This window comes from Capsicum annuum, chromosome 4 (genome assembly GCF_002878395.1).
Source record: "Capsicum annuum cultivar UCD-10X-F1 chromosome 4, UCD10Xv1.1, whole genome shotgun sequence".
Classification (NCBI taxonomy): Eukaryota; Viridiplantae; Streptophyta; class Magnoliopsida; order Solanales; family Solanaceae; genus Capsicum; species Capsicum annuum.
The window spans coordinates 953,830-977,196 of NC_061114.1; the positions used below are offsets into that span (position 1 = coordinate 953,830).

At 38.5% G+C, this 23,367-nt stretch overlaps 3 protein-coding genes and 1 pseudogene across 3 annotated transcripts; 2 read left to right on the plus strand and 2 right to left on the minus strand.

The window, feature by feature from the left end:
• Nucleotides 1-8,674: 8,674 nt before the first annotated feature.
• LOC107869909 (non-specific lipid transfer protein GPI-anchored 20) lies at nt 8,675-11,658 on the plus strand. The gene is made up of 4 exons (XM_016716308.2): nt 8,675-9,287; nt 10,405-10,431; nt 10,554-10,622; nt 11,325-11,658. Exons 1-4 carry the CDS (start codon nt 8,960-8,962, stop codon nt 11,528-11,530), a joined length of 630 nt encoding a protein of 209 aa, XP_016571794.1. The 5' UTR covers nt 8,675-8,959; the 3' UTR covers nt 11,531-11,658.
• A 148-nt stretch (nt 11,659-11,806) lies between these two features.
• On the plus strand, nt 11,807-13,974 carry LOC107869908. Its single transcript, XM_016716307.2, has 2 exons — nt 11,807-12,437; nt 12,968-13,974. The coding sequence occupies exons 1-2, from the start codon at nt 12,149-12,151 to the stop codon at nt 13,309-13,311; spliced, it is 633 nt and encodes a 210-aa protein (XP_016571793.1). The 5' UTR covers nt 11,807-12,148; the 3' UTR covers nt 13,312-13,974.
• A 571-nt stretch (nt 13,975-14,545) lies between these two features.
• Nucleotides 14,546-18,889, minus strand: LOC107868481 (probable histone H2AXa). The gene is given in 5 exon segments (XM_047410486.1): nt 14,546-14,743; nt 14,745-14,918; nt 15,822-16,018; nt 17,108-17,222; nt 18,182-18,889. Coding segments are annotated over 5 exon segments (594 nt in total). The 5' UTR covers nt 18,236-18,889; the 3' UTR covers nt 14,546-14,689.
• Nucleotides 18,778-21,694, minus strand: LOC107868480 (annotated as a pseudogene).
• Nucleotides 21,695-23,367: the final 1,673 nt, after the last annotated feature.

The following is a 23,367-nucleotide window of genomic DNA, read 5'->3' on the forward strand; positions in this document are numbered from 1 at the left end:
CGGGCTGCCCTTGGGATGTTGGGGAGCAGCCTAGGGTATGTCTTTGTATTTTTTAGGGTTGTTTGGGTGGTCAAACGAGCGAAACAGCACGATTAGCTATTTTTGAGTCAAATCGGTGTGCAATAGGCCACGATTTTAGGGTGGGCCCGAGGGTCGGGCGTGATTTTGGCTGAAAATCGACTGGTCTGCCCTAGGGAGGCTAGAGAGCAGCCTAGTGTGGGCATATATGACTTTTTGGGCGATTTAGGTCGTCAAACGGGCAAAATGGCAACGGGCCATTTTCAGGCCAAATAGGTGTGCTATAGCCCACTTTTTTTAGGGTGGGCCAGGGAGCCGGGCGTGATTTTGGCCAAAAATCGACCGGGCTGCCCCTATTAAAGCTGGAGAGAGGCCTAGTGTATGTCTTTGTGGTTTTCTGGGTGGTCAAACGGGCGAAATGATGCGAATGGGCCATTTTCGATCCAAATTGATGTGGTGCAGCCCACGGCTTTGGGGGTGGGCCCATGGGCCGGGCATGATTTTGGCTGAAAATTGACCGGGCTGGCCAGGGAAGCTAGGGAGGGCCTAGTGTGGGCCTTTGTGTGTTTTTGGGCGGTTTAGGTGGTCAAACGGGTGAAACGGCGCGAACGGCCCATTTTTGGGCCAAATCAATATGCTATAGCCCACGGTTTTAGGGGTAGGCCCGAGGGCCAGGTGTAGTTTTGGCAAAAAATTGATCGGGCTGCCCCAGGGTACTGGGGATCGGCCTAGTGTGGGCCTTTGTGGTTTTTTGGGTGGTCAAACAGGCGAAACGGCACGAATGGGCCATTTTCTGGCCAAATCGGTGTGCTATAACCCACGATTTTGGTGGTGGTCCCTGAGGCCGGGTATATTTTTTCTAAAAATTGATCGGCTACCCCAGGGAGGCTGGAAAGTGGCCTAGTGTGGGCCTTTTTGGTTTTTTTGGCGGATTGGGTGGTTAAACAGGCGAAACAGCGCAAATGGGCCATTTTTATGCTAAATCGGTGTGTTATAGCATAAGGTTTTGGGGGTGGTCCCGAGGGTCGGGCGTTATTTTGGTCGAAAATCAATCAGGCTGCCAGGGAGGCGGGGGAGCAGGCTAGTGTTGGCCTTTGTGGTTTTTTGGGCGGTTTGGGTCGTCAAACCGGCAAAACGACATAAAGGGCCCTTTTTGAGCCAAATCGGTGTGCAATAGCCCATGGTTTTGGGAGTGGGCCCGAGGGTCAGGCGTTATTTTGGCCGAAAATCAATCGGGTTGCCCCAGGGAAACTGGGGAGCGGCCTTGTGTCAGCCTTTGTGGTTTTTTGGGTGGTTTGGGTGGTCAACCAGGTGAAACGGCATGAACAGGCCATTTTTGGGCTAAATCAGTGTGGTATATCCCACGATTTAGGGTTGGGCCCATGGGTCGGGCGTGGTTTGGGCTGAAAATCATTCGGGCTGCCCCAGGGAGGCGGGGGAATGGCCTAGTATGGGCCTTGGTGGTTTTTTGGGCTGGGTGGTCAAACGGGAAAAACGGCGTGAACGGGCTATTTGCGGGCTAAATCAGTGTGCTATAACCCACAATTTTAGGGGTGGGTCCGGGGGCCGGGCATGGTTTTGGTCGAAGATCGACCAGACCGCCCCAGGGAGGCTGGAGAGCGGCCTACTATGGTCCTTTTTGGTTTTTGGGGTGGTTTAAGCAGTCAAACGAGCAAAACAGCGCGGACAGGACATTTTCGTGCCAAATCAGCATGCTATATCCCACGGTTTTGGGGGTAGGCTAGGGGACCGTGCATGATTTTGGTCAAAAATTGACTGGGTTACCCCATTAGGGCTGGGGAGATGCCTAGTGTGTGCCTTTTTTATTTTTTAGTGGTTTGGGTGGTCAAATGGGTAAAACGGCACGAACGTACCATTTTTGGGTCAAATCAATGTGCTATAGCCCATGGTATTGGAGATGGGCCCAAGGGCCGGGCATGATTTTGGTCGAAAATAGATCGGGCTGCCTTAGGGAGGTTGGGGAACGTCCTAGTGTAGGCCTTTGTGGGTTTTTGGCATTTTGGGTGGTCAAACGGGTGAAACAGCGCGAAAGGACCATTTTCTTGCCAAATCGGTGTGCTATAGCCCACAATAATAGGGATGGGCCCGGGGGCTGGGCGTGATTTTGACCAAAAATCGACCGAGCTTCCCCAGGGAGGCTGGGGAGCGGCCTAGTGTGGGCCTTGTTTATTTTTTGGGCGGTTTGGGTGGTCAAACGGGCGAAATGGCGTGAACAGGCTATTTTTGGGCGAAATCGATGTGCTATAGCCCACAGTTTTAGGGGTAGGCCAGAGAGCCTGGCCTGGTTATAGACAAAAATTGATCGGGCTACCCCAAGGAGGCTGGGGAGCGGCCTAGTGTGGGCTTTTGTGGTTTTTTGGGGGGTTTGGATGGTCAAACGGGCGAAACTGCGCGAACGGGCCATTTTTTGGCCAAATCGGTGTGCTATAGCCTATGATTTTAGGGGTGGTCCTGGGTGCCGAGCGTGATTTTGGCCGACAATCAACCAGGCTGCGGTAGGAAGAATAGGGAGCGGCCTTGTGCGGTCCTTTGTATTTTTTTACGCAATTTGGGTGGTCAAACGGATGAAACGGTGCGAACAGGCCATTTTAGGACCAAATTGACATGCTATAGGCCACGGTTTTGGGGGCAGGCTCGAGGGCCGTATGTGGCTTTTGCCGAAAATCGACCGGGTTACCTCAAGGAGGCTAGGGAGCGGCCTAGTGTGGGCCTTCGCATTTTTTCGGAAGGTTTGGGTGGTCAAACTTGCGAAAAGGCGCGAACGGGCCATTTTCTGGCCAATCGATGTGCTATAGCCTACGGTTTTGGGGGTGGGCTCGGGATTGGGCGTGATTTTGGCCAAAAATCGACTTGGCTACCCCAGGAAGGCTGGGGAGCGGCCTAGTGTGGGCCTTTTTTGTTTTTTAAGCAGTTTGGGTGGTCAAACGGGCGAAACGGTGTGAATGGGCTATTTTCGGGCCAAATCGGTGTGCTATAGCCCACGGTTTTTGGGGTGGGCTTTGGGGTCGGTCATGATTTAGGCCGAAAATCGACCGGGCTACCCCATGGAGGCTGGAGAGCGGGTTAGTATGGGCCTTTGTGGTCTTTTGGGCGGTTTGGGTGGTCAAACGGGCAAAACGACGTGAACGAGATATTTTTGATCCAAATAGGTGTGCTATAGCCCACGGTTTTTGGGGTGGACCCAGGGGTCGGGCATGGTTTTGGCCAAAAATCGATCGGCTGTCCCAGAGAGGCTGGGGAGCGGCCTAGTGTGGGCTTTTGTGGGTTTTTGGCAGTTTAGGTCATCAAACGGGCAATTTTCGGGCCAAATGGGTGTGCTATAGTCCACGGTTTTGGTGGTGGACCCAAGAGCCGGGCGTCATTTTGGCCGAAAATCAATCGGGCTGCCCCATGGAGTCTGGGGAGTGGACTAGTGTATGCCTTTGTGGTTTTTTGGGCGGTTTGGGTGGTCAAACGATTGAAACGGCACAAACGAGAAATTTTTGGGCCAAATTGGTGTGTTATACCCCACGATTTTGGGGCTGGACCTAGGGGCTGGGCGTGGTTTTTGGCCAAGAATCGACTAGGCTGCCCCAGGGAGGCTGGGGAGCGGCCTAGTGTGGGCCTTTGTGGTTTTTTTGGCGGTTTGGGTGGTCAAATGGCGAAACGACTCTAACGGGTCTTTTTGGGCCAAATCGATGTGCTATATCCCACAGTTTCGGGGGTAGGCCAGGGGTCTGGGCATGATTTTGGTCGAAAATTATTCGGGTTTCCCCAGGGAGGCTGGGGAGGGGCCTAATGTGGGTCATTTTGGTTTTTTTGGGCGGTTTGGGAGGTAAAAGGGGAAAAACGACACAAACGGACCATTTTTAGGTCAAATCGGTGTGCTATAGCCCACGATTTTGAGAATGGTTCAGGGGACTAGGCATGGTTTCTGCCAAAAATCGATCGGGTCCCCAGAGAGGCTGGGGAGCGGCCTAGTGTGGGCCTTTGTAGTTTTTTGTGCGGTTTGGGTGGTGAACCGAGAGGAACGGCACGAGCGGGCCATTTTTGGGCCAAATCGGTGTGCTATAGTAGCCCACGGTTTTGGGGGTAGACCCGACGGCCGGACATGGTTTCGATTGAAAATCGATCGGGCTGCCCCAGGGAGGCGAGGAAGCGGCCTAGTGTGGGCCTTTGTAGTTTTTTGGGCGGTTTAGGTCATTAAATGGGCAAAACGACGGGAACGGGCCATTTTTGGGCTAAATTGGTGTGTTATAGCCCACGGTTTTGGAAGTGGTCCTGGGAGCCAGATGTGATTTTGGCCAAAAATCGATCGGGCTGCCTCAAGGAGGCTGGGGAGCAGCCTAGTGTATGCCTTTGTGGTTTTTTGGGCGATTTAGGTGGTCAAACGAGCGAAACGGCAGGAACAGGCCATTTTCGAGCAAAATCAATGTGCTCTAGCTCACGATTTTAGGGGTGGTCCCGGGGGCCGAGTGTTATTTAGGTCGAAAATCGATCGGGCTGCCCCAGGGAGGCTGGGGAGCGGCCTAATGTGGGCCTTTGTGATTTTTTGGGTGGTAAATCGGGCGAAACGGCGTGAATGGGTCGTTTTGGGGTTAAATCAGTGTGCTATAGCCCACGGTTTTGGGGGTGGCCCGGGGGGCCGGGCGTGGTTTTGGTTGAAAATCAATCGGGCTGCCCAGGGATGCGAGAGAGCGGCCTAGTGTGGGCCTTTGTAGTTTTTGGGGCGGTTTAGGTTGTCAAATGGGCAAAACAGCGCGAACGGGCTATTTTTGGGCCAAATAGATGTGCTATAGCCCACGATTTTTAAAACGAACGTTGCTTTTTTTAAAACATAAGAGCAAAATAACAAAAATTGAGGATTATTTCGACTTTGCGTGTTTGTTACCCTATAAATTAATGGGAATATGTGAGTCCGATTAAGTTTTAGCCGAAACCTCTTGGGTCCACCCGTGAGGTATATTACTATTTAATAACTATGTTGACTCTTCAAAATTTTCACTTACACAATTTAGATCCTCCAAAACTAATGTATTTTTAAAAGGATTACAGTTGCGACAACATTTTTGGAAAGGTCGGAACCAACAGTTTAATAGTACATATTGATTGGTAACTTATAAGTAGTCTACTATATAACATCTTAATAAATTGTACTGATAGTATGAAAAATCATTATACTATTCGTGTGTATATATATACTAACAAAGGAATTAGGTAAAGTTGTATAATGTTAAGTTATCTAACTAACCCCACAATTTCCTTATGTATACAGGCTTATCTTGTATTTTTGTAGATCAGGTAATTACTCTGAATTGGTCAAACCATTAGAGGAAAAAAGAAAGAAAAGGAAAGATTGAGTCAAAATAGGTATAAGTTGTGACATTACCACATAAATATGTGCTAAAAGATCACCAAATATGTATAAAAATTTAATCTAAAGTCTATTTACTAGCACTTGATCATGACGTGTACTAAAATTCAAAACTCATAAACTTCAAATTTTGAGACTATTACAAAGGGAAATATGAACTATCCAAACATGTCAACAACATGGAAGTCTTGGAATCTTTGGATATAGAAGCTACTTCAACAAATTGTTTCCTTTTAGGATAATAGATGAAAACTTGTTGATTCCATTGCCTATAAAATAATTGGGAACGATGATTTCCCAAGTCTCTAAACTCGAAATGCCCATTAATTCTTTGTAGCATGAGCTTTTCGCGGCCCAACGTTTTGGATTGATCATGCTGAGCTTTCTTGAACTTTCGTTCGGATAATATAGCATTCCATGATTTAGAAACAGATTGAAAACAACAGGAAACCTTTTAAATATGGAAAACATGATCTCAAATGGAACATTAATGGATGTATCACCTTCCATGTCAAGCCTCTTTTGTGCTTTCTTCTTTCACATAATAATTATACTAATATCTTTTTATTGTATGTTGTTGTGTAGGGATAAAGGCTTTATATTAGGGTTAATATTTTGTTTTTTATTTTTCTTTTTCTATTTGGAATAAGTGAACGTATAAAAAAGGGAAACTAGTCTTGTTGAAGAAAAAGGATTCTTCTAAATATTATCTCATAGTTTCTTACAGCCTCTAAGAGAGATTAGAGTGTTTGTGATTTTGAGTTCTGAACATTAATGGCCGATCATCGGAGGGTACATTCTGTTGGATGGAGGTTTAATCCGAGCGATAATGATATACTAGCTATTCTTGAAGATTATGTATTCAACTTTGCAGATCTTTATCGCGATACAACAAATCCATCGATGTTTTTTGATCCGACACTCAAATACTTCGTTACTACTACCAAGGAAAAAACTTTGAAGAGTCCAAGCAACATAGCTTATGTAATAGGATGACGAAATTTTGTTCATTCAATCACCTGAACTTACAACTATACAACATGTGTACAATTTATGTATAATTATATACATGGCTAGAAAAAGTAAACACTGAATTCGTGTGGCCTATTACTGGTGTAAAGATCCAAGGATTTAGGAAGAAAGGACGGAAACGGCACTTCAAATTAAATTATTTTCACAAAAATGACCAGTGAATTTAAATTCTACTTTCTAGCCATTTCAATTTGCTGTCTTGTTCAATGCCGTTTCTACACACCTTCTATACATATCTTATGCATATAAATATTCTATACTAAAATTATACGATTTCGATACACAATTTATATAATAATTGTACTTTTTTTTTACACATTTTATACAACAATTATATAATTTTTATACACTTTTTATATATTTTTTATATATATTCTATACATATACATATTTAATAAAACTATACAATTTCTATATATATATATATATATATTCTATGTAACAATTATATAGTTTTTCTATAATTATATTTAATTATTATTTCTAAACAATTTTTAAAAAAAAAACGTAATATTTTTCAGTTAAAAAATTATAGCAAAAAAAAATTGAAATATTTTTAAAAGGGTCGAATGACTCAAGCTGAAAACTGTATCTGTATTGTATATGGATTGTATCAGTATTGTATATGGTATCTATATTGTATATGGATTATATCAGTATTGTATATGAACTATATCAGAACTACATGGGCCGTGATCCAAATTAAAAATGGCTATAAAGTGAAAATACTTTATCCAAATGGCCATTTTTGGGCAAAATCTCAAACTTGGGCTATTTATTTTAAAAAGTGTTACACAATATCTTTTTCCTAGGATTTAAAGCTTTACAATTTAGTTAAATTTATTCTCTTTTTCAGGTCCAGGCCCAAAACAGCAAAAAGCCCAAGCCCAACAACAATGGGAAACATGAAGTTGGCACTTGGCATCTACGTTGCTTGAATTCTTCAAAAATATCATTAGATGCATGTCGAATTCTTCAAAAATAGGGCACTTTTAGAGGATTCGACACGGATACGACAACATTTTTGGAGAGTCGGAACAACTTAGCTTGACATTGACTTACAACTAAAGTTGTGATTTCGTGGCATAAGATACCAATTCCCGATATATACATATTTTGTAATAAAGATATCATATTGTAATCGAGAATCAAACAAGTTTTTCTTTTACCATAATCTTTTCATATTTCATTTGAATGGTTAACTATTGTGACTTATAGAAGTAGTTCCCAAATCTTTTTATTTTTATGTTTTATTATTGTTCATCCTTCACTTTGTGGTCGTGTCAGATAAAAATGAGGCATAATACATAAATATGACCTTTAATTTAGTATCGGATCGTATATATGATTTTCAACTTTGAATGTGTACAAGTAGACACTTAATCTTGTATAAAGTTTAACAAATAGATGCACGCGACTTATGCAGCATAATACACTTAGGATACCACATAGGACATAAGTTGACCACGTAGTACGCGTCATAGGACGCATGTATCTACTTCTCCTACTTATGCATATCCAAAGTTGGAGGACATAAATTAAAGCTGAAACCAAGTTAAAGGACATATTTATATATTTCGACATAGATATGACAATATATTTGAAAATGAAGCAACATAGTTTAATAATATTTATTTTGGTAACCTATAAATAACATGTCATAACGTATTATACGAATTGTTTATATAACTTAAATTCCTTTTGTCATTCATTAATTTACAAATGAATTTATTAGAGTTGGATAATTGTTAGTTATGCAGGTAGCCAACTCATGCTAACTAGCTAACCCCACAATTTGTTTATTGGCTAAAAAGAAAAAAAAAAAGAATATAGAATATTAGAATTCAACATTACTTATGCAATGTTTGGTTATTATTTTTTCTTTTATCATAAATAATACATGTAGAGTTATGCGAAAATACAAATGTATTATTATATTAAGAATAGTTCGGGTATAAAACTCGCAGTCCATATATGATACGAATTATCATTAACTTATTATAAATTATGAGTTCAGAACGTAATGTTCGTTGATATTTTAGAGGTTTTCTCTTTTTATGTTTCGTGTCAAAAATACTGAATTCGGAAGAACCCGAAATTTATGAACCCCATCCACCACTAATCATCAAAGGCAGAAAACAACTAGGCCTCGATATGGAGAAAATGCTGTTGGAAGCGCTACCCTCATAATGAGCCCTATAACGCGCGACCCGAATTAGTCGGGGCTCCAATGCGGGCACCGAACAACAGGTGGGAAACCAAAAAAAAAAAAGCAAACAACTAGGCCAAGGCAAGTAAGTCAGCAAAAGTATAGGAAGACTTAGACAAAAAAAAAAAAGTTTGTTAAGGTAGTTGAACTTCATTCACCTACATTTCCCTTTATATATTCCCTCTTTACTTCTCCACACCAATTAACAAGCATATCTCAAAAATAACTCGACCTAGCGCTTCGCTTTCTTTCTATTGCATCTTATTCCATTCCGAGATAGGCGGCTATTACTAAAATTACTAAAAAGATACTACCTATTAGTCACCATGGCTAGGAATTACTCTATTTTTTTCCTTCTTTCTTGCATTGTTTTCTTGGCAATTATGCCTATTAATGCCCAGATTGTAACATCACCATGTACAGCAACAATGCTGACAAGTTTCACTCCTTGTATGAATTTCTTGACCAACAATGGAACTGCTGCACCATCTGCAGGCTGCTGCAATGCACTGAAAACTATGATGGGCAATGGTTCTGCTTGTCTCTGTGTTATTGCAACTGGTGGTATTCCCTTTCAAATTCCTATTAATCCTAATACAACTATGTCGCTTCCGCGTGCTTGTAACATGGGTCGCGTTCCCCTCCAATGCAAAGGTAAAAGTATTATACGGTAGTAACTGACGTAGAGGTAGCAAAAGTATTGTACTAGTTTATATGCATTTCTGTTTTGTGTTTGTTATACTGTTATCGATCCTAAGCCGGGGATCTATTGGAAACAGCCTCTCTACTTCACCTGAGGTAGTGGTATGGTATGCGTACACTCTACCCTGTCCAAACCCCACTATATGGGAATACATTGGGTATGTTGTTGTTGTTGTAACTGACGTAAGGGTAGATCCAAGATTTGAACATTATGTATTCGAGTTAGACTTTCTATTGTAGTCCATTTGGTTTATTTATGACTCGAAACCTATTATTTGCACTCGTTTAGTAAACATTGTCCAATGTATATGGAGTCTAAAGCAAAAGCTATTGAGTTTGGATGAACGCTAAGTTATTAGCTTCATCAACCCCTGAATAGGAACACGTCGAATGTTCATAGTTATGTGGGAGGAACTCAAAGTTTGAGCCCAGACTCTTCTTATCGTAAAGGGAAGTCTGGTGGACTAAGTCTGCGGAAGGTTCGGACCGTATTGGTTCTTCTGCATGCAATATAAGATTACATTTCTGCAAAAGACTAACAACAACAAGGTACTACTATAAACTATCTATCCAAAATCCTAGATATCGCCGAAAAACCACGAACAAGAAACTCCAAGCACAGATACAAACAAAGCACTCTTCCCTACCATAACGGTTGAACTCCTACCCACTAACCCTCTACCCTAATCCGAGTCCTCCATTGTCCTATCAAGAGTCATGTCCTCCTGGTCACACAGTGACAACTTTTATGATTGTGCCAAGGCTATCCTTCATTCCTCTTATAACAGAGGTAACCCGGCGCATTAAGCTTCCGCCATGCACAATGTTCAGGAAAGGATCAGACCATATTAGGTGGTATCTATGCAGTCTAAGCAAGAGACTATTCCATGACTTGAACCTATAACCTCCCAATTAACACATCGGCAATTTTACCATCATCCCAAGCTCCCCTCCCTCATCCTCTTATCACAAATAAGAATTTAGGAAGACTATTATGCTTATCTATATCTACATATTTTTTGTCATTCTTATTGGTTACTAATACCCTTTGTGGTTCTCTTGATTGCAGCCTCCAGTCCACCTGCAGCAGCTCCAGGTACATATTACATATTAGTACCTATTTCATATAATCAGTTTTTTAAAATAATGTCCATATTTCAAGTATTTTATCATCTAAATTGCCATGAAAATGATGTGAAGTCAATACTTTTTGTCTAGGTCCTGTTGGAACAGAGGCTCCAAGTGCTTCACCAACATCAGCTCCTAGTCCTTCTCCTAGTCCTAAAGGTATTACTTAATAGTATCATTTTGTGGTCCACAAGTCTCCTAAAATTAGTCTAATAATGACATATCCGATGGACTAATATATAAGTATATGTTTCATGTTTGTTTGAAAGATCAATCTATTCACTCGTCTTGATAATACTTTTTAATTAATAAACCAACTACTTAAACTAGTGTCTCTAAAATCAATTTGATCCCTCGATTGAATTGGGAAACCAAATGAAAGTTACATTGCTCGAACTCTCCAAAAGTGTTGTCATATATCCGTCAGGTTCTCCAAAAATGCACTAATTTTAGAGGATCCGAAATGCTCAGTAGCATTTTTGAGGAGTCTGAGCAATATGTTGCTTGGATGCTTCAGAAATGTATGTATTAGATCCTTCAAAAGTTATTCTTTTTTGGAGGATCTGACAAGATTGTGGCAACATTTTTTGGAGAGTACGAGGAATATAGTTTTTATTTTGTTAAAGGATAATAAGATGGTTAGAAATCCTTTCGTTTTTCAACCTTATCATTCTTTTGACTTCAGAAAATATTCTTTATCAATATACTATTTCTTTTGCGTTACATCGGATACTTCAAAAGTTATGTATTTTTTAAGGATCCGACATGACTATGACCGTATTCTGAGAGGATCAGAGCAACATAGGTTAAAAGAATATGAACGAAACGATTTTACCTTGCTAACGAATTTAATTTGCACAGGTTCAACAGATTTCAAGCCAATGTCACCAGCTTTGGCACCACAAGCTGATGTAGTTCCTACTGTAACTCCACCATCTCCATCGGCAGCAAATTCTGGCCGCCGTCAGAACCCAGCTACGCCATCAGCCGCCCCTTCTGTTACCTATGGTTTTTCACCATTGGCCCTCATTGCTGCATTTGGTGCAATTGCTTTTGTGTTGTATTAGTTTGAGAGTAGACAGTACTAAAAATAGTGAATGTGTGAGGATGTTTGTTGCGTTTATTTTGAGATTTGTACTATTTTGTTATACAACTATTCTTTGATGTAACATAGAATCTTGAAATTTTTTATGCATTTCTTGTTGTATTAGTACTGGGGACTCCTATGAATTTTTAAAATTTAGGTGTTTGTTATGAAAAATTTTCATGGGGTACCCTATTTCGACACGCTATTTAATTTGTATTTTTGTATCCAATTACTTAAGATTTGTTGCATGTCTACTCACTTCGACACAAACTTCAGATATGCAGTGTCTGAAATTTCATACGATTAATATCCGATTGAGACTGAATTGTGCAACAAGACCAAAAGAATGCTCCAACACTTTCTCAATGAGTTTGACTTCAATTAGTTCATATGAAATTTTCCAAATGAAGAATTATGATCAAGAAGTGAAGTACTTGTGCTCATCTACAACATTTGTAGCATGACTAGCTAGAAAGTTCCTAAAGCACCAAATGTATGATATGAGTAGGTCATGAGCATGCAAAAACACCCATAACTACAAAGCATAAATATACACTATTGGTCTTACAACTTCATTATCCTAACTGAAAACTTGTTAATGACAATGAACACTCATCTTATTATTATTGTCATGCTGCTCCCAATAGCAACATGTCAATTGCCAAAATGTTCATTTGAAGGAATAAGCTTGGAAAAGTGCATGGATCAAGGCAAAAGTAGTCCAACTTCTTTTGATTCTTGTTGCAAGGCACTCAATCAAGTGATTCAAGCAGGATATTATTGCTTGTGTGAAATATTTGGCTCTTCTAGTCCTCTTATAACAACCTCACTTGTGTTGCCTTTATCTAATTGCTTCATTTCAATACCTCCATTGACACAATGCCAAGGTAATTCATAAGTTCTATTCTATGTTTTTACTCCTTTTGTTCATTTATGTGATATAATTTGACTCGATACGGAGTTTAAGAAAGTAAATGTGGTAATAAGATTTCTGAAACTTGTAGACATGCTATAACATTGCTGAAAAATTAGACAAGCAATTCAAAAGGACATTACGTCATACCTAGGATTTGAAGCCATGATGGTACGTAATTTCCGAACCCCCTTTGCCGCTATTTGCACAGTATTATTTCTTGGTTAGCGAGATACAATTGAACCCCCTTATTCCTATCTAGCTCCACGTTGTTTGTGCCCCTGCAAGTTTCAAAAGACACAAACGTTTAAAAACACAAGTTTCAAAGCTCTTTTTTCTTTCATAAGCTCCGTGTTCCGTCAAACTATGTCACATAAATTGAAACACATAAAACACTACAATTTATACATATCTATCTAAATTTTTTTTCACGAAGCAGTAGCAGATGACACATTTTGCAGAAAGATATTTAGTTTTGGTGCTAATATATTTACTTTTTTGTAGCACCAAAAGCAAAGATCAGTCCAGTACAAGAAATGAAGCCACCACCAAGTAGACCAATTCCAATTTTTTTGCCTCCAAAGTTACCAAAAGAGGCGCCATCATCACCACTACCGTCGGTACCAAAGGACTTGGTGTTACCACTGCCACCAAACATGGATGACATTCCAGTTCTGAATTCAACTAGACATCATAATGTTACAATTAATTCACCTGTTCCAGAATTTAAAAATCTCAAGGGTGGATATTTAACATCATTTGGTGGAGATGGCAAGACAATTTTGTTGTATGCTAGAGTTATTCTTCTGCTCATAGTGCCAACATTTTATGTAATGCTTATGACATGAATGATTGCATGTTTTCCAAATAATGGAACTCTTCATTTTCAATGCTCTTAATTTATTGTGCTTGATAAAGTTAGAAGTTCATTAAGAAGACTAGTCTATATACTACTTGTTTTTGGGTTTCCTATCCGGTGTCAACTCGACTAATTCAGATTCATACCGTGTAAGTTAGTAGTTCATTAAGAAGACTAATCTATAACAAAGCACCTCACATCATGACTAGTCGTCATGAAAAAACATCAGCACTCACGTCGAATATGTTGGTGAAGTTGATATACTCAAATAGTGACAGACAAATTATCAATGCTCAACTTAACCAGAGATGGGAAGTTCTTTCATAACTCTGAATTATTCTAGTAGTGGTAGTTTCATAGAAGGATCTTTATTTGGGTGTTGGATTGAATCCTTTTAACTCCTCTGGAAATGTAATTCACTCATCAGGAGGGAGTTCAACGATGTAAACTAACTACCCAATGAAGATCATCCTTTGGAACTACCGCAACTGTAATAACCAAGAGTCCAGGAGAAACTTTCATTCACTAGTTGGATGTAGCAATCCATCTAAATATGCCTAACTGAAACTGGAATGATAAATCATTCACAATTATAGAGAGGCTTGGAACTTAGTGCATATAGAACAGGAAATATAGAGGGGCTAACCTGAACAGGAACTTCGACATGAATTTCATCGGCAGTATGCTTGGAATCCAGATGTTTCAAGTAGCAGCGTTACGGATGAAATGGGGTGTGCTTGATGTTAATGACACTCTGCTCAAACACAACTACATTGAAACAACACCTGATATCATTGTTCATATACATGTCTAATAGTCTAAATCTGATATCATTGTTCATATACGACAGATTATACAACGTCTAGCCCAACAAAGAAAGTGTTAAGAGGAATAAAGGAAGCGCATTCTGTCACATTGGATATGAAATGCCAACGCAGTGCTGTGAAACATCCTTAAAGAAACCATAATTGCAATTTCAGTTGTCACAGCAAACTGCAATCCATAATCCACATGGACTGGCATCAGTCACGAACGACATATCTTACAATTAATAAGAAAAAAGATAAAAGAGACAGCAGAAGAAGCTTGAATTACAAATTCAACTCTCGGGAAGGAACAATAAATTTAACTCAGACCAATTGATCCAATTCCATTCACAAAAACTTCTGAGTTGTATCAGACCTGCAAGTTGACAACCAAATTGATCCAACACACCATTCACATAACATAAACCTTCCGAATTGTATATCAAAACAGCAAAGTTGAAAACACCATCAAATTCAAAATTATCAAAACAAAAGCCAACTCTATATTACATTAGCTATGAATTGTTCACTTTAGATAGACATCAAAACTAGGAATTGTTTTCAAAAACTCTTAGATGCTGAGCCGATATCGCCCTTGCCTAAGTCAGCCTTGCGAGCCGCGAGGCAACAGATCCTGGTCAATATTGGATGGGCCACCTCCACTAGCAAATGTAACATTCTCCAAAAGCTTGCTCAGCTCCGCATCATTCCTCACAGCCAATTGAATGTGCCTCGGCACTATACGTTTCTTCTTGTTATTCTTTGCTGCATTTCCAGCCAACTCCAACACCTGGATTAAGAAATTAAAAAGAAATTAGACTCAAAAATTGTACAAGTTTTTTCACATCAAAGAATCCAACTTCTGCAACACAATCGCCAGTTAATCAATAACATTAAACTAGATAAATCTCTAAGCACCATTATCAATTCTTCAATTCTTTGTCGCAGTCCATTACAAAATATGATAATTCAACCATCAACACAAATTAATCACACAATACCAATTCTCCAAGTGTTAATCTATTAACAAAGCTCATACACAATATCAATTCTCCAAGTGTTAATCTATTAACAAAGCTCATACACAACAATGAACACAGTTTGTGAACAAACAGAATCACCATTGCATACATACATAACAAAAAATAAACTGGCAAATAGATGAATTCAGAAGTCCAATGAAAACAAATTAATTACTGCAACAGCTCCAGTTTGCACAATTTCCTAGTTAATTTGCTTCAGAAAGAACGACATATACAAAATAAATTCAACTTTAAACTTCTTATTTCTACATTTAATAAAAAGCCATTTTAGCTACACAAATGCCATAAATGTCAATCACAAGTGCTATGTTATAACATGTTTAAAACCACAAAACTTCTTCTTTCTTAAACTTATACCATATTCAAACCATCTCACATAAATTGAAGTAAATTTAAATCCAGTCGACCAAATCAAGTAAAAATGATTATAGAAATTAAAGTAAAATTTTAAATTCAATGGACCAAGTAAAGTAAACCAATCACTTAAGTGAAGTAAATTTAAATTTAATCAATCAAATCTACTAAAAAAAATGTCACATAAATTGAAGTAAACTTGAATTTAATCGACTAAATCAAGTAAAAAAAATTGCATAAATGATGCAAATTTGGTTTAATCGTCCAATCAAGTAAAAAAAAAGCACAAAAATTACCTCGGCGGAGAGATATTCAAGGACCGCAGAAAGATACACAGGTGCACCAGCACCAACACGTTCAACATATTTCCCATTCTTAAGCCAGCGAGCAACCTTACCAACAGGGAATTGGAGACCCGCCTTTGCAGATCGAGACACCGATTTCGATGCCTTTTGTTTCCCACTACCAGCGTCGTCGTTGCTTGATCCATCACCTGAACTCATTTTTTTTCCAACGAGAGAAAAACCCTAAATGTTGTTCTTGATTTGTGTGTTATTTTTTGCAAATGGTAAAAGAGAGGAGTATGGATTGTAATTATAGAAGTAAATGATGTGCGCTGATTGGTGGAATTGATGGGCACAAGGATCGCCAGCGTGGAATTAATATAGAAAAGTGAATGGCGCTCTTTTGTAATTTTGCAGTTTGAAATTAATATTTGTTTGGGATAATACTAGCTATGTTGTTCTGTAATTTTTTCCCCTATGACTTAAAATGACCGGCTCTGAACTTGGTCTATAACAAGCTCGTCATTTTGCCACATCATGACAACTTCTCATAAGAAACCATCAGCAATTATCTAGAATATGTATGCAAACTTGATAAACTCCAATAGTGAAAAATGATTTCTAATTCAGTTAGTGAACGATAAATTGTTAATGCTCAATTCAACAAATAAATGGAAGTTCTTTCATAATTCGGAACTGTAATAGTTGTGGCAATTCCGAAGAAGGATCCTCAGGTTTTGGGCGTTAGATTGAATCCTTTAGCACCCGCACCCCCAGAAATGTCATTGGCCCCCGAAAGTAGTTCAAGGATTGAATCTAACATCCTATTGAAGATCCTTCATTAGAACTATCGTGGCTGTAATAACCAGAGTTCAGGAAAAACTTCCATTCAGTAGTTGAATGTAGCAAGCCATCTAATACACTTAAGCAAAACTAGAATGATAAATCATTCACTATCACACTATATCGAGTTCACTAACCTGAACAACATAAGTGCTTGTGGTTTTTCATGGGAAATTGTCCTGATGTATAGAAACCGCAAGCTTGTTACAGATGTCGTGGCTATCATTGACCAAGAAATACATGTCAGCCATGTCGGGATCAACTGCCTTATCTTCCACTAAGGTGAAGGGAGTACCCTTCTTCAAGTGTGAATATTATTAACATCTTCTTTCTTTTGTAATTTATCAATATGATTCAAGTTAAAGTTTTTTTAACGTGTTAAGAGTAAAACTATATGTCAAAATGACCAGGTCGGATCTTAGGTCACAAAGGATCGGAGGCGAAGAGCGGCTAACCTGATCTTTGACATGTATTTCCTTGTAAGTATACTTGGAATTCCAATGTTTCACGTAGCAAGGTTATGAATGTTTGCAGTATGCTAGCTGTTAATGCCACTCTGCAGGAACACATCTACATTGAAATAACATCTCATACCACTGCTAATATACATGTCGAACAGCCTAAATATTTCTTACTTTTGTATAACGGAAGGCAACAATACAATGAGAAATGAATATCTTTAGAAGACAGATTATACAACACATCTAACCAAAAAAGAAAGTTCTTAAGGAAAAATTGAAGCTTATTGTATCACATTGGATATGAAATGTCAAAGCATTGCTGTGAACCATACTGAAAAGGGAGAACATAGTTGCAATTTAAATTGACACAGCAAACTGCAATCAATAATCCACAGACTAGATTAATCAAAAGAGATATAAGAGAGAAGCTTCAATGACCAATTGATCCAACTCCATTCAAAAAAACTTTCCAGTTTGGATGTTGGATTAAATCCTTTTAACTCCTCTGGAAATGTTGTTATTCACCCCTCGGGAGGGAGTTAAATAATGCAATGTAACTACCCAATAAAGATCCTTCTTTGGAACAACTGCAACTGTAATAACCAAGAGTCCAGGAGAAACTTTCACTAGTTGGATGTAGCAAGCCATCTAAATATGCCTAACTGAAACTGGAATGATAAAAAATCCACAATCAGAATTTATCAAGCTAACTAACATGTATGACGTAAGTGCTTGTTATAGATGTGATGGCTATCACTGACCAGAATTACATGTCAACATTCAAATTAGTCTCTCATTCATTAGTATAAGCCAACCGTCGAGGGATTAGTTGCCATGGCTTTCACTAGGTTCAAGGGAGTGCCCTTCTCCCAGCATGAATATTGTAAACATTTACTTTCTTTTGTAGTTGATCAATTATGATTCGGGGTAAGTTTTGTTGATATGTTAAGAGTGATTACTATATGTCAAAATATTTGCTAGGTGTAATTTTCCCTTGATACTCTTTGAAATAAAATGATCAGGCTTGGAACTTAGTGCATAAAGAACAGGAAATATAGAGGGGCTAACCTGAACTTCGACATGAATTTCATCGGCAGTATGCTTGGAATCCAGATGTTTCATCGGCAGCACGCTTGGAATCCAGATGTTTCACGTAGCAAGGTTCTGGGTGAAATGGAATGTGCTTGATGTTAATGCCACTCTGCTGGAACACAACTACATTGAAACAACATCTGATATCATTGCTCATATACACATCAAACAGTCAAAATATTTCACATTTTTGTTATAATTGAAGGTAATAATAGAACAAGAAATGAATTTATTCAGAACACGACAAAGAAGGTGCTAGAGAAATAAAGGAAGCGTATTCCATCACATTGGATATGAAATGCCAACACAGTGCTGTGAAACATAAAGAAACCATAATTGCAATTTCAGTTGTCACAGCAAACTGCAATCCATAATCCACATGGACTGGCATCAGCCACGAACTACATATCTTACAATTAATAAGAAAAAAGATGAAAGAGATAGCAGAAAAAGCTTGAAATACAAATTCAACTCTCAAGTTAGAACAACAAATTTAACTCAAACCAATCGATCCAATGAGTTGTATATCAGACTTGCAAGTTGACAACCAAATTGATCCAACACCATTCACATCACATAAACCTTCCGAATTGCATATCAAAAAACAGCAAGTTGAAAACACCATCAAATTCAAATTCATCAAAACAAAAGCCAACTCTATATTACATTAGCTATATATTGTTCACTTTAGGTAGACATCAAAACTAGGAATTGTTTTCAAAGACTCTTAGATGCTGAGCCGATATCGCCCTTGCCTAAATCAGCCTTGCGAGCCGCGAGGCAACAGATCCTGGTCAATATTGGATGGGCCACCTCCACTAGCAAATGTAACATTCTCCAAAAGCTTGCTCAGCTCCGCATCATTCCTCACAGCCAATTGAATGTTCCTCGGCACTATACGTTTCTTCTTGCTATCCTTTGCTGCATTTCCAGCCAACTCCAACACCTAGATTAAGAAATTATAAAGAATTTAGACTCAAAAATTGTACAAGCTTTTTCACATCAAAGAATCCAACTCCAGCAACACAATCACCAGTTAATCAATAACATTAAACTAGATAAATCTCTAAACACCATTACCAACTCTTCAATTCTTTGTCGCAGTCCATTACTAAATATGATAATCCAACCATCAATACAAATTAATCAGATAATACCAATTCTCCAAGTATTAAACAACTAACAAAGCTCATACACAACAATGAACACAGTTTGTGAACAAAAAGAATTACCATTGCATACATCCATAACAAAACATAAAACTGACAAATAGATGAATTCTGAAGTCCAATGAAAACAAATTAATTACTGCAACAGCTCCAAATTTATGTAGCACCATTTCCTAGTTAATTTGCTTCAGAAAGAACCACATATACAAAATAAATGCAACTTTAAACTTCTTATTTCTACACTTAATAAGAAGCTATTTTAGCTACACAAATGCCATAAATGTCAATCAGAAGAGTTATGTTATAATATGTTTAAAATCACAAATATCAAAAGTACTCGTTCTTTCTTAAACTTATACCATATTCAAATCATCTCACATAAATTGAAGTAAATTTAAATCCAATTGACCAAATCAAGTAAAAATAATAATAGAAATTAAAGTAAATTTTGAATTCAATGAACCAAGAAAAGTAAACCAATCACTTAAATGAAGTCAACTTAAATTCAATCGACCAAATCTACTAAAACAAAAGTCACATAGATTAAAGTAAACTTGCATTTAATCGACCAAATCAAGTAAAACAATTGCAGAAATGAAGTAAATTGGGTTTAATCGTCCAAATTAAGTAAAAAAATCACAAAAATTACCTCGGCGGCGAGATATTCAAGGACTGCAGATAGATACACAGGTGCACCAGCGCTAACACGTTCGGCATACTTCCCCTTCTTCAGCCAGCGCGCAACCCTACCAACGGGGAATTGGAGACCCGCCTTTGCGGATCGAGACACCGATTTCAATGCCTTTTTTTTCTCGCTACCAATGCCACTGTCGCTTGATCCATCAGTTGAACTCATTTTTTTTCCAACAAAAGAAAAAACCCTAAATAGTTTTTGATTTGTGTGTTGTTATTTTTGTGCAAATGGTAAAAGAGGGAGCATGGATTGTATTTATAGGAGTAAATGATGTGCACTGATAGGTGGAAGTGATAGGCACAAGGATCGCCAGCGTGGAAGTGGGTTTACATTGTTTTGAGTATTGCGCGGGATATTAAATAGAAAAGCGAATGACGCTCTTTTGTAATTTTGCAGTTTGAAATTAATGTGTTTGGGATATTACTAGCTATGGTGGCGCTGGTAGCGCGAAACAAAAGGCATCGAAATCGGTGTCTTGATCCGCAAGGGCAGGTCTCCAATTCCCCATTGGTAGGGTTGCACGCTGGCTGAAGAATGGGAAGTGTGCCGAACGTGTTGGCGCTGGTGCACCTGTGTATCTCTCTGCAGTCCTTGAATATCTCGCCGCCAAGGTAATTTTTGTGATTTTTTTTACTTAATTTGGACGATTAAACCAAATTTACTTCATTTCTGCAATTATTTTACTTGATTTGGTCAATTAAATTCAAGTTTACTTCAATCTATGTGACTTTTGTTTTAGTAAATTTGATCGATTGAATTTAATTGACTTCATTTAAGTGATTGTTTTACTTTACTTGGTCCATTGAATTCAAAATATACTTTAATTTCTAGTAAATCAAGAAAAAATATAATAGAAATTAAAGTAAACTTTGAATTCAATGGACCAAGTAAAGTAAAACAATCACTTAAACGAAGTAAAGTAAAGCATCTAACCCACATTCAGCATAACTAGTATTATCCCAGACACATTAATTTCAAACTGCAAAATTACAAAAGAACGTCATTCGCTTTTCTATTTAATATCCCGCGTAATACTCAAAAAAATGTAGGCCCACTTCCACGCTGGCGATCCTTGTGCCTATCACTTCCACCTATCAGCGCACATCATTTACTCCTATATATACAATCCATACTCCCTCTTTTACCATTTGCACAAAAATAACAACACACAAATCAAGAACTATTTAGGGTTTTTTCTTTTGTTGGGAAAAAAATGAGTTCAACTGATGGATCAAGCAACACTGGCGCTGGTAGCGCGAAACAAAAGGCATCGAAATCGGTGTCTCGATCCGCAAAGGCGGGTCTCCAATTCCCCATTGGTAGGGTTGCACGCTGGCTGAAGAATAGAAGTATGCCAAACGTGTTGGCGCTGGTACACCTGTGTATCTATCTGCAGTCCTTGAATATCTCTCCGCCAAGGTAATTTTTGTGATTTTTTTTACTTAATTTGGACGATTAAACCAAATTTACTTCATTTCTGTAATTATTTTACTTGATTTGGTCAATTAAATTCAAGTTTACTTCAATCTATGTGACTTTTGTTTTAGTAAATTTGATCGATTGAATTTAATTGACTTCATTTAAGTGATTGTTTTACTTTACTTGGTCCATTGAATTCAAAATTTACTTTAATTTCTAGTAAATCAAGTAAAAATATAATAGAAATTAAAGTAAATTTTGAATTCAATGGACCAAGTAAAATAAAACAATCACTTAAACGAAGTAAACTTAAATTCAATCGATCAAATCGACTAAAAAAAAAAATCACATAGATTGAAGTAAACTTGAATTTAACGACCAAATCAAGTAAAAACATTTGCATAAATGAAGTAAATTTGGTTTAATCGTCCAAATCAAGTAAAAAAAGAATCAAAATAATTACCTCGGCAGCGAGATATTCCAGGACAGTAGATAGATACAAACATGCACCAGCGCCAACACGTTTGGCATACTTCCCATTCTTTGACCAGCGCGCAACCCTACCAACGGGGAATTGGAGACCCGTCATTGCGGATCGAGACATTGATTTCAATGCCTTTTGTTTTGCGCTACCAGCGCCGCTGTTGCTTGATCCATCACCTGAACTCATTTTTTTTCCAACGAAAGAAAAACCCTAAATGTGGTTCTTGATTTGTGTGTTGTTATTTTTGTGCAAATGGTAAAAGAGGGAGAATGGATTGTATATATAGGAGTAAATGATGTGCGCTGATAGGTGGAATTGATGGGCACAAGGATCGCCAGCGTGAAAATGGGCCTACATTGTTTTGAGTATTGCACGGGATATTAAATAGAAAAGTGAATGGCGCTCTTTTGTAATTTTGCAATTTGAAATTAATATGTGTTTGGGATAATGCTAGCTATGTTGTTGCGCAGTTTTTTTCCCTAATGACTTAAAATAACCAGCTTTGAACTTGATTAAAATGACCGGCTCTGAACTTGGTCTATAACAAGCTCGCCGTTTTCCCCATCATTACAACTCCCCATAAGAAACCATCAGCACTTAGGTAGAATATGTGTGCAAACTTGAGAAACTCCAGTAGTGAAAATGATTTCTCATTAAGTTAGTGACCAATAAATTGTTGATGCTCAATTCAACAAATAAATGGAAGTTCTTTCATAACTCAGAATTATTATTGTTGTGGCAGTTCGGAAGAAGGATCCTCCGTTTGGGTGTTAGATTGAATCTTTTAGCACCCCCACCCTCCGAAATGTCATTGGGCCCCGAAAGTAGTTAAAGGATTCAATCTATCATCCTATTAAAGATCCTTCATTAGAACTATCGCGGTTGTAGAAACTTCCATCCAGTAGTTGAATGTAGCAAGCCATCTAATATAATTAACCAAAACTAGAATGATAAATCATTCACTATCGGACTATATCAAGTTCACTAACATGTTAACATAAGCGCTTATGGTGTTTCACGAGAAATTGTCATGATGTAGAGAAACCACAAGCTTGTTACAGATGTCGTGGCTATCATTGACCAAGAAATACATGTCAGCCATGTAGGGATCAACTGTCTTATCTTCCACTAGGGTGAAGGGAGTGCCCTTCTTCAAGTGTGAATATTACTAACATCTACTTTCTTTTGTAATTTATCAATATGATTCAGGGTAAAGTTTTTTAAACTTGTGAAGAGTAAAACTATATGTCAAAATGACCAGGTCAGAACATAGGTCATAAAGGACCGGAGGCGAAGAGCAGCCAACCTGATCTTTGACATGTATTTCCTTGTCAGTCTGTCTGGAATTCTGATGTTTCACGTAGCGAGGTTATGAGCGAACTGCAGTGTGCTAGAT

Excerpts from the sequence above, each read along its gene's own strand:
- LOC107869909 (XM_016716308.2), top strand. The coding sequence starts at position 8,960 with ATGGCTAGGAATTACTCTATTTTTTTCCTTCTTTCTTGCATTGTTTTC. Across the intron at positions 9,288-10,404 it reads CGTTCCCCTCCAATGCAAAG|CCTCCAGTCCACCTGCAGCA; the intron begins GTAAAAGTATTA and ends TCTTGATTGCAG. Across the intron at positions 10,623-11,324 it reads TCCTTCTCCTAGTCCTAAAG|GTTCAACAGATTTCAAGCCA; the intron begins GTATTACTTAAT and ends TAATTTGCACAG.
- LOC107869908 (XM_016716307.2), top strand. The coding sequence starts at position 12,149 with ATGACAATGAACACTCATCTTATTATTATTGTCATGCTGCTCCCAATA. Across the intron at positions 12,438-12,967 it reads TCCATTGACACAATGCCAAG|CACCAAAAGCAAAGATCAGT; the intron begins GTAATTCATAAG and ends ACTTTTTTGTAG.